This window comes from Erythranthe guttata, chromosome 2, assembly GCF_056151865.1.
Source record: "Erythranthe guttata isolate IM_541 chromosome 2, IM_541, whole genome shotgun sequence".
Taxonomy (NCBI): domain Eukaryota; kingdom Viridiplantae; phylum Streptophyta; class Magnoliopsida; order Lamiales; family Phrymaceae; genus Erythranthe; species Erythranthe guttata.
The window spans coordinates 16,327,989-16,341,902 of NC_142534.1; the positions used below are offsets into that span (position 1 = coordinate 16,327,989).

The 13,914-nt window shown below is 35.7% G+C and overlaps 2 protein-coding genes across 7 annotated transcripts; one reads left to right on the forward strand and one right to left on the reverse strand.

Moving 5' to 3' along the window:
- Positions 1-2,069: 2,069 nt before the first annotated feature.
- On the reverse strand, positions 2,070-11,338 carry ASG3 (SNF2 domain-containing protein / helicase domain-containing protein). Of its 6 annotated transcripts, none has more exons than XM_088813417.1 (17): positions 10,963-11,338; positions 9,883-9,961; positions 9,634-9,794; positions 9,391-9,522; positions 8,719-8,896; positions 8,293-8,428; positions 7,913-8,030; positions 7,700-7,789; positions 7,340-7,447; positions 7,030-7,233; positions 6,126-6,251; positions 5,403-6,061; positions 4,963-5,108; positions 4,433-4,597; positions 4,076-4,190; positions 3,955-3,995; positions 2,070-2,790 (listed from the first exon to the last, which is right to left on the reverse strand). In XM_088813417.1, the coding sequence occupies exons 2-16, from the start codon at positions 9,959-9,961 to the stop codon at positions 3,971-3,973; spliced, it is 2,442 nt and encodes an 813-aa protein (XP_088669543.1). In that variant the 5' UTR covers positions 10,963-11,338; the 3' UTR covers positions 2,070-2,790; positions 3,955-3,970. The 6 variants fall into 6 exon arrangements, with proteins under 6 accessions (XP_088669543.1, XP_088669539.1, XP_088669541.1 ...); XM_088813413.1 differs by having other exon boundaries at positions 4,433-4,600; XM_088813415.1 differs by lacking the exon at positions 2,070-2,790 and having other exon boundaries at positions 3,710-3,995.
- LOC105963659 (putative 2-oxoglutarate-dependent dioxygenase AOP1) lies at positions 2,346-3,642 on the forward strand. Its single transcript, XM_012988087.2, has 3 exons — positions 2,346-2,722; positions 2,797-3,130; positions 3,238-3,642. The coding sequence occupies exons 1-3, from the start codon at positions 2,346-2,348 to the stop codon at positions 3,490-3,492; spliced, it is 966 nt and encodes a 321-aa protein (XP_012843541.2). The 3' UTR covers positions 3,493-3,642.
- Positions 11,339-13,914: the final 2,576 nt, after the last annotated feature.

The window sequence follows — 13,914 nt, forward strand, 5'->3', positions numbered from 1 at the left end:
ATTGAAATTATGAGATTATTAATGTACTATTTTATTGGTTATGTTGGAATTACTTTACGTTGGTTTTGTTCTCAATGTTCTTGTCATTTCAGTGGTATATTGTTTGTAACACAATTTCATATCACTACTATAACCGTAATATACTATCATAGCAGATTAATGTACTATATGAAATTATTAATATATTATGTGGTTGAATAATACGGGATCCATAGTCGATTAACGAGATTTATAGTCGAATTAGATCAATGAGATAGTCTATTACATGATATGGGATAGTCTAACAATATTAAAACACAAATCCGCCGCCATCACTTATCAGATCTAGGATTTTGTTGATTCTTCGGCCCAATAGTCAAATAACTAAACCCATAGTCGAATTAGATATATGGGATAGTCTATTAAATGATATGAGATAGTCTATTAATTTTAAAACACAAATCCGTCGCCGTCACTTCTCAAATCTAGGGTTTTGATGATTCTTCGGCCCATAGTCGATTAACGAGATCCATAGTCAAATTATATCAGTGGGATAGTCTATTAAATGATATGAGATAGTCTATTAATACAGATGTAATTCGACTATGCATCTCGTTAATCAACTATGGGCCGAAGAATTATCAAAACCCTAGATTTGAGTAATCCTAGATTTGAGTAACCTTAGTTTGGAGCAGTGACGGCGGCGGCGACGGCGGCCAACGACGATATCACTCCTAAATTGATTGTTACGACCTTGGAGGCGGGAGCGGCGGAGGTCTTGGTCGTTTTTGGCGATCTTGGAGGTGGAGGTGGTCGGATGTGGTGGTGGTGGAGGACTAGGCGGTGGTGGAGGTGTTGCTTATGGCCAATATCGTTGTTATCGTCGTTGGCCACCGGCGACAACGGTGACGGAGGTGGCGGCGGTCGGAGGGAAGCGGCGAACCCGGCGGGAAAATAGGGAGGGATTTCGGAGTGCAGAAAATCGTCAATCGCCGGTGTATAAATTTCTGGTTTTCTTTGGGACGTTTGCAGATTTTGGTAGTGGGTTTGTGGGGATAGTGTTTTAACGGGAAAATAGGGAGGAATTTGATATTATTTCGAAAGGTAAAGTAACGGGATTTGTGGGATTTGATTGAGGGTACTGATGTAATTTAGAAAAATATGGGTTTTTATCAAAATGACAAATTTGAGTTTGGGTCTACCCCTATTATTTGTAAGACTAAGGGGGTTATATCTAATAGACCCTTTTTTGATTGTGTTTTTAATCGATAAATTATTTCATTTTTTATAGAAAAATTCTTCAACTACCCAATTTAATTTTTACAGTTGGGAGATTTGTAATTAATCTTTTTACTGTTCATGATTATTTTAATATTTTTTTATTTAGCTTCTATGAACAGTAGGTGGTATATATACCTCTTGGAGATTTAATTTTAGCACATGAGGTAAAGTTTACCTCTCCCGTTGGAGTTGGGATTTTTTGGAAAAATTGTATATTTTCCCTTTTTTAGCATATAGCAGACCTTTTTTTTCTATGGTTGGAGATGCTCTAAGGTACACACTACAACCGCCCCCTAGATAAAGTCTATTAACGAAAAAATTCCTCATTTTTCAATAATTACATTTACTCCTAAAATTTGAAGATTTATTAAATTAACACCCTTTTGCAAGGGGTGGATGTAAAAAAATTACAAACTGCATGGGAGCTGGATATAATATGAAGTCGTAATCAGATGTCACCAATTAGTATTGTTTAAGGATTAGGTGCTAAATATCAATCAATCATATTTTTCTAAATATGTGGTCCTCCCCTAAACAAAATAGACCTTAACATTTTAATTATTAGATTCATCACATAATACTTTCAAGGGCCATATCCATATTGTCCAATTATCAATATCATACTTCAAATAAATGAACTGCATTCTCACTAAATTATAATCTATTTTCGTATACGTGTCATGAAAACCTTGATCTTGTTATTATCTGTTATTTTTAGGCAAATTCTTGTTACGTTGTGTGGAGTTAGTTTTAGCATTTTTTTTAATTAAAATTTGAAAGTTACGTTTAAGAAATCTAGTCGAGCATGAATTGAATCGAGCACGGGTAACTCGACTTTTATATATACTTTATAATTTATTTCTAATTGAGCTCAACATAGTTGTTCAAGCGGAAATAGGTGTTCAAGCTCGGTTGGTTATGTTAACAAACCAAACCCAAACGAGATTTTAACTAACGACCATGGATTGAGTTTCGAGAAGTTTGATTTGATTTTCAGCCCTAATTGTGAATGACCATAATACCCTTACTGCCAATATATATATATACCTTCAAACATTGAAGCTTAAAACTACATACACACTACCATGGCAAATTCCCAAGAACCTTCCAAAGTCCCGATCTTCGATCTTTCCCCGAAAAACCTAAACCCCAGTTCAAGTTCATGGCCACAAGCTTGTAAGAATGTGAAACAAGCTCTTGAAGAGTACGGGTTTTTCATTGCACATTACGACAGTGTCCCATACGAACTGGACAAACAACTCTTTGAAGAACTGCAAGAACTGTTTGATTTGCCACTCGAGACAAAAACACGAAACACTTCCGATTTGGTTTTCTATGGTTATGTGGGACAACTCTCCCACGCCCCTCTCCACGAGAGCATGGGGATTCCAGACGTGACAACCTTTGACGCTGTTCAAAACTTCACAAATCTCATGTGGCCTTCCGGAAACAAGACATTCTGGTATTATTACATACTTCGATTCTATATGCATGACTCGTAATTTTGTTTTCTTATTTCTGGCACTCTTCCTGCAGTGAAAGCATACTAAGTTATGCGAAGCTAGTGTCGGAATTGGAACAAATAGTGGACAAAATGGTGTTCGAAAGCTACGGCACACAAAAGCACTACAAATCCCACATCGAATCAACCACTTATCTCCTCAGAACAATAAAGTACTCAGTTCCAAAATCAGCCGACAACAAAAGCAACGACAACATCGGAACAAACGTTCACACGGACAAGAGCTTCTTGTCCATACTTCACCAGAACCAGATTAATGGACTACACATACAGCTCAGAAATGGGGAATGGTTGGCTGTAGAAGTCCCACCTGGCTCCTTTGTGGTCATGGCTGGAGATGCTTATCAAGTATTTTATTTTATTACCTTCTAACTAAGACAATTTTTTATTTAATTTTTATTTTTTCTAGAAAACTTCGATTTATGACACGATTTTGAACAATTTGATATAAAAAGGCATGGAGCAATGGGAGGATATTTGCAGCCAAGCACCAAGTGGTGATGAAAGGGGATGTTCGTATGCCTAGGTTCTGTTTGGCCCTGTTTTCGTTTAACAATGGCATGACCCGTGTACCCGAAGAGCTGGTGGACCCGGAGCATCCGTTACGGTTCAACCCGTTTGATAATTTCGGGTTGGCCCGGTTCTATCTCAGTGGTGTCACCCAGATGACAGAGAGCACTGCCCAGGCCTACTGCGGTATTACTTCCTAAAAGTTTCGGCTCTCTCTGCTAGAGGTGGATGCTATGTGTACGTTGTGTGCTCTCTTTTTTTTTTTTTTTTTTCATGTGTGATGTGTGGAATGTGTATAAATTCGTATCTAAATAATTTCAGGTATTTTGATCTAAATTGAAGCCTAAAAATGTCTCTATATTCATCCTACTATGTCTTCTCTAACTTTGTCACACGTACTCCTATCGAACCAGAATATTTGTTCAAAATACTGATCTCCCAAGTATTTATAGCAGACAAATGTACCCATATAGAGTTAGGCTTCTGTGAATTCTCACCCGTGTTTGGGTATCCGAATGAAAGGTATATAATAGGTGGTCAAATGCTTCTAACAAGCTAATAAGTAATAACCAATAAAAAACCTTCAAAGTATTCATACACACACATATATACATAGTAGTTACCAGTTAGCTAACAAACAGAAAGTGGGTGATGGATATTACCGTAACTTTGGACGCCTCATGCAGCACGGCGATAATAATATCTGCACAAAAGAATTGCATGAGTAACATATGTATCGGATAGTCATATAATATACACAATAAGATACGTATAGAGACTTACACGTAAATATTGATGCCATACATAGCGGCATATTTTCGTAGAAGGCGTTCAACAGTATACCATTCTGAACGATCCGTACCGCCTTGATAATTAATCCTTGGCATGTGGATTGAAGCTGCCAGAGGTTAAGGAATACAAGATTAATTATAGCATATTTGTTTAAATATTCTATATATATTAGATTAGCTGACAGATTCACATAGAAGTACTTCTGTTTTCCGTGCCCAAAAGATCGTTCATAAGAAACTAAGCTGTCGTGCATATAAGAAACTTGCAAGAGCAATATCTAATCAGAAATTTTCTGGTGATTGGTTAAAACAAAAGTCAAGCATGAGAAAAGGCGACCAACACTTTTACCAGAATGTTGAGCAGCTGAAAATGATGCTTTTGCAAGGCAAACTTCCAAATCAGCAATAGAGATGCCACTACGAGGGACTTTACGCCTGGGATTATATGACTGTACAACAGCTAAAGCTACCCACTGAGGGGCAGTAGTTTGAGTACTCAGGTCACCATGATCCTCTGCTGAAAATCAGTAACAGGGCTAAGAATAAACAAAGTGAAGTAAATAGAAAAAGATAAAGATGTTCCAAATATAAACGAACGACATTTTTGGTTGTCACTTGGCAGAACTTATCCCCTCACTCCTTGACAACCAAATAAACCTCTAAAAATTAAAAATTAGAAGGGCAATTCCTCCATGATATTGAAAAAGGTGAGAAAACAATGTCTTATTCATCTGAAAAATAAAGATGTTTGAAGTTATTGGAAAAGAAGTGATATCCAGATCACGATCTACTTTGCACTACAAAATTTGCATACACTTTTAATGCTCTGAGAAACCTTCCGGATAAAAAAATGGATTAAAATACAATGCGAAAACTGACCGGTTATTTCTATAAGATGTAGATCACCCAGATGGAGATCCCCAAATTCTGATGCTCGCTGATAAGCATTGGGAATTGTGTCTGAGAGCCTAGCCAGTGCATCAAACAGACCCCCATGACCCCAGTTTCCAGAATTATCAACACAACTGCAAAAATGATACCGACGAGTCAAAATCTCTGTGCTTAAAAAATGCAAAAATGATATCATGTGGTACTAACTGAGTTCTACAGGTGACATACTAAAAGAAGTTCCAGGAAAAGGGGTCTAAAAAGTTTAAAATAATAACAGGGACAGAGGGTGATGGGTATCGGAAAAAGAAAAAAAAAAAATTGATACAATTACACAGAAATAAATTATGAGATACAGCACTTTTTGTCAAGCACACACCACAGATAGATTTAAAAGAGGTTGCATGAATGCTTTTGGTAAGAAATACTACCTAAATATAATAGTAGGATCCGAAGGAGAAACTGCTGCAGGATTAGTGCAGTCCCCATAAACTAAGTGAACTGAGCCAGTATCTGACATCACATCCTGATTGACTGGGTCAAGAGGATTGCTGACGGATAATGAACGATATCCAAGAGCTTCCCATTTAGATAATTTTTTCTCCTCTGCCTTCTTGCGAGCAGCTTCAGCTTTAAGGTGCTTCTCATCAGGTAGAGATCTCCTATGTCCTACTTCCAGTTCATTACTATCATCTGCTGGTAAGGATTGCTTGAAGTTCTCAATCCACGACACATATGAAGCCTCATCAAGACCAGGATTAAAATCGATAACCTTAGAACCCTCTTGGATGACTAGATCTTTACCATACACCAGATCCAATGGATTGGTCTGAATGTTTCTGTCACCCACATCTGGTTGTAACTCATGGCGGGATGCAACAACCTTTTCAGCCAAACCAGAAAGCTCGGCTATATCTAGTTGATTGTCTGATTTTTCCATTTTCATATCAAAAACATGCAACCCGAATATGACAGATTTCAAATCAACAGCTTCAGTTCCTCCAACATTACTTCCCTCGTGATCTGAAATATCATCTCCTATAACATTATGACTCAGCTGTAATTTCCCTTGTGCTCTACGGATAATAACCTACATAATTCCATGTCAGCATCACAGAGTTGTGCTTACAAGAAGTGAAACGAGATTGTCTTACCTCCTCAATTGTACGTCCAGTGACCAAGTTGACACACAACACATGATTGAATTGGCCAATCCTGTGTGCACGCTGTAGAGCCTGCTTATCCACTTGGGGATTCCAATCTTGCTCGTAAAATATGACCTGCAAAGTGTTGAATCATTGTCTTTTACAGGCATATAATTCATTTTAGTTTATGGATAACCACCATTCAGCAACCCCTGATATATCACCAGAAAATGAAAAACAACCGTTTTAAGTATTAACATATTATACAGAAACTCCAAGAATCCACAAATAGTCGTGGGCGCAACACCCTTCAGTTATTTTCGGTAGCAAAATGACATTTTAAATCATCTTTATTATCAGTGTAGAAAGGTTTGTCATCCAGATAAATGCTTTCTAAACCGAAAGAGTGCCTTGGAATTCCTGTCACAATGATAAATAATCGGAAGTTTCTCCTGAAAAGTTGGATACAAATTTTCCAAGAGAAGCGTAAGCTGCCGCTCTGGAGAGTTTTCTAGGTATGAAAGGAAAGTGAACTTCATAGATAGGCACAAGCAACTACATAGGAGAAACATCGTAATGCAACCTCAACCGGACTAACTAAGTATAAGAGGAAAGTGAACTTCCTAGATAGGCACAAGTAAATACATAAGTACAGTGATAGAAGAAACATCTTAATGCTACCTCAACCGGACTAACTAATTGTTCTATTTTTTCTACAGCTTGCATTTGTATGGATGCTTCAATGGTACGCCCATCCATAAAATCAATAATTACAGTAAGTTAAAGTGGACACCAACAAAAATAGATGAGGCATAACTTTTTTCAAAAACATCAACAGTGTTTCCCATTCAAATTCTCACATCACAAGAACGGAAAATTTATAGCATTTTTTAGATACACAAACAATACTTACAGTATCAGCAGCCACAAGATTTAATCCCACTCCCCCAGCTCGTGTGGAAATCAAAAAGACAAACGGACTACTCGAACAAGCATCATCACTAGCACTTCTAGGCACAGATTTTTGGCTGAAACTTCTGATTGCAGCAAAACGCTCTTCTGCTCGAATTGAACCATCAAGTCGCTCATATGTATATTTCCTCATTTCTAAAAAGTCCTGCATGATAGGCTCATATGATGGAAAATTTAAGATAAGGGGCTAACGTAACATCAACCCGATAGTATAAAGCCTTACAGTAGATACGTAGAAGAAATATGTTCACCTGTAATATGTCAAGTGTATGAGTCATCTGGGCAAACAATAGAATGCGATGCCCACCGGCATGCAGCTTCTGAAGTAGCTGGTCTAAAATTAGAAGTTTACCACTAGCCTGATGAAAAATAAATTTAGGTATATTATTATTTTCATCATATGATATCATAAAAGACCAGTGAAATAGGAAAAACTCAAATGACAGACCAAGCAAACTGTAGGAGTGCTCCCAAAGATGCTCCTTGATTAAAATGAATGATTTTCTTTTTTTTTTTGTACTGTTAACTGTAACAAATAATGGACTCAGGTTCCATTTTAAACTACATTTGTACGATATTTTTCTGTAATCTTAATTGGGTAGTTTGACTACCTGAACCAGGTGCTCACCCTCCTCAAATGGTTCAGGCTCAATACCTGGGAAAAGGTACGGGTGACTACATGCTTTCCGAAGCTGAATTACCTAAAGGAGAATTATAATTCACCAGCATAAGAATTCATATACAATTGATACTGTTATATACGAAAATATGATGAACCGACACCAAAATGGCAATTACACGCAGACAGAAAGAAATCTGCTTACAATATTATGCAGTGATTGAGCATTAGAACCTCCAGAAGCAAGTGCAAGCAGCTTTGGAAGTTCTTTTCTCAATATCGACATATAAACCTTCTTCTGTAGCGCAGACAAAGGTGCCATCCTGTCCCAAAAAATTAAAATCATCATACTGATGCAACATCTGATACTTCACCAAATATTGATGTGACACAACTCCAGAACAACTTCACTAAAAATAAAAAATAAACAGAATTGGTGCAAAACACAACTGGAGAACAATTCAATACAAGTGTTATGTTAACTAGATTCAGGATCAGTTGAAGAAACCCTGCTAGCTTATAGGATCTCATCAGATCACAGTAAATCAGCTATAGAAAGAGGAACAGCTACAATAAGAAACTAACACAGTTATTTCAGTAACAGGTGGCAATTGGAGAGTTCCAGACTCGATAAGTTTGGATTTGGTCCTTCGAAGCATGAGTGCTCCCAGCACATATTTTAAGACCTTAAATTGCTCCTTCACTTTTTCTCCATCCTGACCTGATCAGAAGTGGTACCAAAAAGTTTTAACCGAGAGCTCCACAATTTGAGTACCACTTTCACAAATACTAACTTGGAAGCCCTTCAGATGCACATATTGTAAGCCACATTATACATTTAAAAAAAAAAAGAAAAGGAAAAAAATAACATGGCAATTTTTCGAGTTTGTAGGACTTTTTAGTCAAAATCAGATATTTGCATTAGCTAGCAGTTCATAAAATACCAAGATCACTGTGAATTTGAAGTTTACATGAATGCAGATACATAAATATATGTGGGTAGTAAGTTACATGAAGGGGCTCCAGCTTCTTTGAAATGAGAAAGAAACTGCTCCAGCGTTCCAAAGATTAAAGGCATGCAGAAGTGCATCAAAGCCCAAAGTTCAGTAAGATTGTTTTGAATAGGTGTTCCCGTCATAAGCAATTTTCTTGGCATGACAAATCGCTCTCTTAGAACAGTATATAAAACCTGTTAAAATTTTGTCAGGAAAGAGGTTATAACAGCCACAAAAAAAGGCTGAAGAAATAACTAAAAAAATTATAAGTCAAGCCCAGCTCCTATATCATATGTTCGCCATCAGATTAGAACTATATGCAGCATTTAGAGACAAAACATTATTGTCAAAAAATTATTTTAGAGAATATAGAAGTAGAAACAAGTTACTGTATCCTAATAGTCAGAAACCCAACTCCAAAAGGAAAACGAATTTAAATTCCACTCAATATACATCAAGATCAGTACGATATGAGAGATAGGTCATAAAATATTAGAAACAGCACATGCACAATATAGTGTGAAAAAAATATTAACCATTCTCATTTCTCCATTGTGCAAAATATATTAAACAGTTCAAAATGTTTACCAGTGTTAAATATGATTTATTATGCGTTTGAGGATTGACAGCTAAGATAAGCACATCAACGGATTCTAGAATTAGATAAATGTGTAATCTGTAAACATACACTGGAGGGGTTTTTGAGTCTCTGTGCTTCGTCAATTATTGTATAATGCCAAGTGAATTGGGAGAGAAAATCCTGATCAATCATTGCTATGTCATAAGTCGTCAATAGCACATCAAATGGAAATGTCGGGACCTGCAATAACCAATAAAATCATGGAGGAGAAAAATAACAGCATTCAATTCAATCATCATATTTGACTGAATAAAGTTTTAATGCTCAGAAACATGTACAGGATCTACTTACATGCGATGATGCCGACAACTCTTTAACATAATCATGCATTTCCTGACGCAATTTACGCCTATGTTCTTTTTCTCCAACATAACGAAGCAATCTCAATTTTGGAGCAAAATTGGCCACTTCAGACACCCAACCGTCGGTCACACTAAGAGGACATAACACCACTGCAAGTCGAATTAAAATTTTACAGTCCAATTATGACCTAAAAACCTTTAGATACAAAATGCCAGGAGGTCAAATGTATTTACTCACGGAATGGTCCAAGAGACTTCCGACATACTTTCAGATAATTCAAAAGACAGATAGCCTGCAAAGTCTTCCCCAGTCCCATCTGTACGAAAATCATTAGCAATGACGATAATCATGATAGTATACAAACATCACTGGAAGTTCCATTTTTCTCCTTCAAGCCTTGTTATAGATACTTTAACCAAAAATACTATAACTTAGCAGCTAGATGCAGTCAAGGCTAAGAAAATCACAGCATTCATATAAAGCCAAATAGTTAAATTTTAATCCAACATGTAGATGTAATGATACTAAGTAGAAAATGCATTGATTGAAACAATCGCACAACTAACATACTCTACCAAATCAAGAGTTGCATAAAACACCTGAAATTCATGTCATTCAGATAGCTTAGTTCGATAAAACACCACTTGTTTCCTTACTAAGTATATTCCACATGTTATGAAATGGCAAATTTCACTTTGCTTGTATGCATTCCATAATTAAAATGCATACATAAAAACCATATCCGGTCAAAGTCGAGAGCAAAAAAAGGAACCCAAAATGAACTATGCAGACTGTAGAGTTTTTTTTTAAACAAAAAAAAAAGCCCTAACACCACTAATTGCTATTGTAGAATCGAGATTCAATAATTGAGTTGGCATCTTCCTTTTTCCATTCAAAACTACAAACTCCATTCAAGTATATATTGCATGTGAATTACAATTATTCTTAGTGATTAAATCCTCAACAATAGTATTTTTCCTACAATTCTCAACAACAGTTCTTAATAGAAACATATCCTCATTCGGCATTCCTCAACAAATGACAGTGAAACTGTGGCAACAGCATTCGTTTTTCCCATTTAGACGAAACGACTTCATTTTGCAAGCAAGATACACAAATAAATCAGCACAATATTAATTCTGCGAGTTGACATAGTTCTCTACAACCAAAAATCCTCACCTCGTCCCCTGCAAAAGAGAAATAGCCACACTTACAAACATCAGAAAAACAACCAACAAAAATGAAATGAAATTTGGAAAAAAAAAAAAAAAGGTCAAAAGTACAAATTATTGCAAGCAGTAGTTCCCGAATGATGACTAACCGAGAACGACGTTGACTCCAAGGTGGTACCGTCGAATGAGCCACGAGACACCTTCGATTTGATGAGGTTTGAGCGCCGCCGTGATCTCCAAATCGGAGGTATCCACACGAGTTTCTTCGGCGGCGCGTGAGTCTCCGTCGTAAACGCACTTCGCGGCCGCGACTAACCTCTGCTTGTAATCCATGTTCTCACCACGGCGGTGGTCCGGCGGAGGTGGGAATTGCAGCGCGGGGGTTTTAAACTTTTGATATGAAATGACTGTATTGCCCTAGGTCAAAAGTACAGCGGCGCAAAGAGAATTACAGGTGGCGAGATTGAAACCGCCGAACGGGAAATAGTAGCGTCAATCGTTTATTGCAATCAGATCCCTTTATTGTTTTCTAATTGTTACGAAAACCCTTAATAGTATTCTATTGGCAAAAAAGTCCCTATGCTATGGGCTTTTTCTTCACCCAAAAAATAAACCAACAAGAAGTTGGTATATGAAAATGGGCTGGTGGTTACGGTTTTGATTCTCGGCCCGGTTTTTGTTGCACATCAAGTAATATCCGAGTTTGGACTATAACCCATAGGAAATTCAAATATAAAATTCTTAAAGGGTTAATTATTAATTAATTGTATGGTTTTATTAATGCGCATATTAATAAATTGATTGATTATCATAATGTACTTACAATTCAATTAGTATATTAATAAAAATAGCTATTAATTTATTAATTTATATCAATGTAACCCACTAACAAGATGAATAAGATGTGCCCGCATGGGTATAATTTAACTGATTTCGGCATGGTAAGTTGGTACAAGGTTCTAGAATCGAGTGTTGATAGTTACAGTGTGATAAATTAACTTCAACGATGAATTAAGATCGAGTAAACTGATGTTATGGAACTAATTTCAACTTCAATGAGAAATTAGAATCGAGTAAATTGGTGCTATGAAGCTTTTTCATTGTGGACAAAGACTTGTTCTTAAAATATTATACTATGATTAAGGATCCTGAAATTAGATACCTTCCGCTGCGGATTTTGTTCCCTCTTGGTGATAACATTAGCCACTAATGAAAATGTTGATTACTATGTGATTTGATGTTTATTAAACATTTAAACGAAAATTAATAAAGCATCTTTGTTACTGATTAGACGTAACTTTGGCTAAATTCCTTTTGGCACTATTATCGATCATTACAGTGGTAGAGCTAGTATATGACTGTGTGAGATCGAGCATGTAGAACTTATAATTTTTTTTATATACATACAAAATTGTATATATTTTTTCAGTAAAGTAGACGTATTATCGGCCTTAAATATAAACCGCGATATATATAACATGTCTTCAAAATTAATTATGCATGTTAAAAAATCAAAGTTAACTACCCATTTATTTGAAGGCAAAAACTTTCACCAAGAATTCCCCTAATAAATGTTCTCGATACCAATTTAGATATTTCAAATTTGATCATAAAAAAGTTGATGGAAAATCAATTAAATAAAACCGTGTGCACCTCTACTACTTGTGTCACATAATTATATCATTCAAGAAGCTATGGGCGAATCCAATTTGGTCACTACAAAATGTCCCTTTTTGTCTCCCATTAATGGGGTCTTAATTTTGGTTATTTAATTCATACCTCAAATCCTAACAAAAAAAATCAACGGGAGTCAGATACTATACCTAATTATTTTACACTTGATTCATTTCAACCGTAGATCTAATTAAAAAACTAACCATCAAACACACATACATACGAGTTTTTGTGTGATTATGTATACATTTACAGTCAAAATTCACCTAATATAAATAACCAGATGCAACATCTAGTTGCTCGATTAATACCCCACCACCACTTTCAAAGATCCTCTCCCCAAATTATATACCAAAGCAACACTTTTGATTGGATGCAACACCCAAAATTGGAAACTCCTATGTATATATATTTGTCCACTTCCCAAATATATATACACTTATAAAAAAATTGAATAATTAATTATACAAAATTATATAATAAGAATGCACATAAGGGGACAAGATCATGAACATAACCACATAGTTGAGGATGAAATCATCAGATTCCTCATTAGACGGCCGAGGTGGGTGATAATAATTATTTTTTAACATTTTTTAATAAATAAATAATTAAATAAATTAAAAATTATGTGGCCCCCATGATTTGCAAATTGTCACTTTCTTGATAGTATCAAGGCCAACATTGCTATTTGGTATCAATTTTGTGACATATGACATTGTACATTGTTGTGCCACTCATTTGTTTGATTCCCCCACTAGTTTTGTCCAACACATTTTCTTGTTTGTGTGTAAACATTTGGAGAAAAAAAATAGTGTAAAATAATTATTAATCGTTGATCTGCACATATTTCTACGCACTATATTTAATCACATTAATGATAAAAAATCGTCAGATGTGTATAACCTGGTGCAACATCTCAATAACACAGCACGTGAAAATCATGTTCTTCACATTCACATGCAATAGTTTGTACCTAAAAAAATCTAATGAAAATAATAACAATCAATAAAAATAAGAGAATATATAATACAATTAATCAATTACTAAACAAACCATTTGACAAAATTAAATACAAAAAAAAAATTGCAAATTTTCCCCACCACAAAGCAAAAGGTAAAAAAGTAATAGTAATTAATTAACTTGTCCTCCAACCAAAACTAATAAAGTATATATGAGGTAAAATATGGGGCCCCACCCATTTGCTCAATTTCATTTTAATAAAATTTAAATTTGGTGAAAGTGCTAACCAGGCAATATTTTCAAAGTGCCTACAATCCCTCATGGCAAGGAATTCTTACAATAATCAAAAAGTTCTTGCATGTAATTTAGTACCCCAATTAAATAACAGTATGTATATTACAATATACTGATACTGAGATGTTACATCTAATGAAATAAATCGATGGTTATTAACCATTGA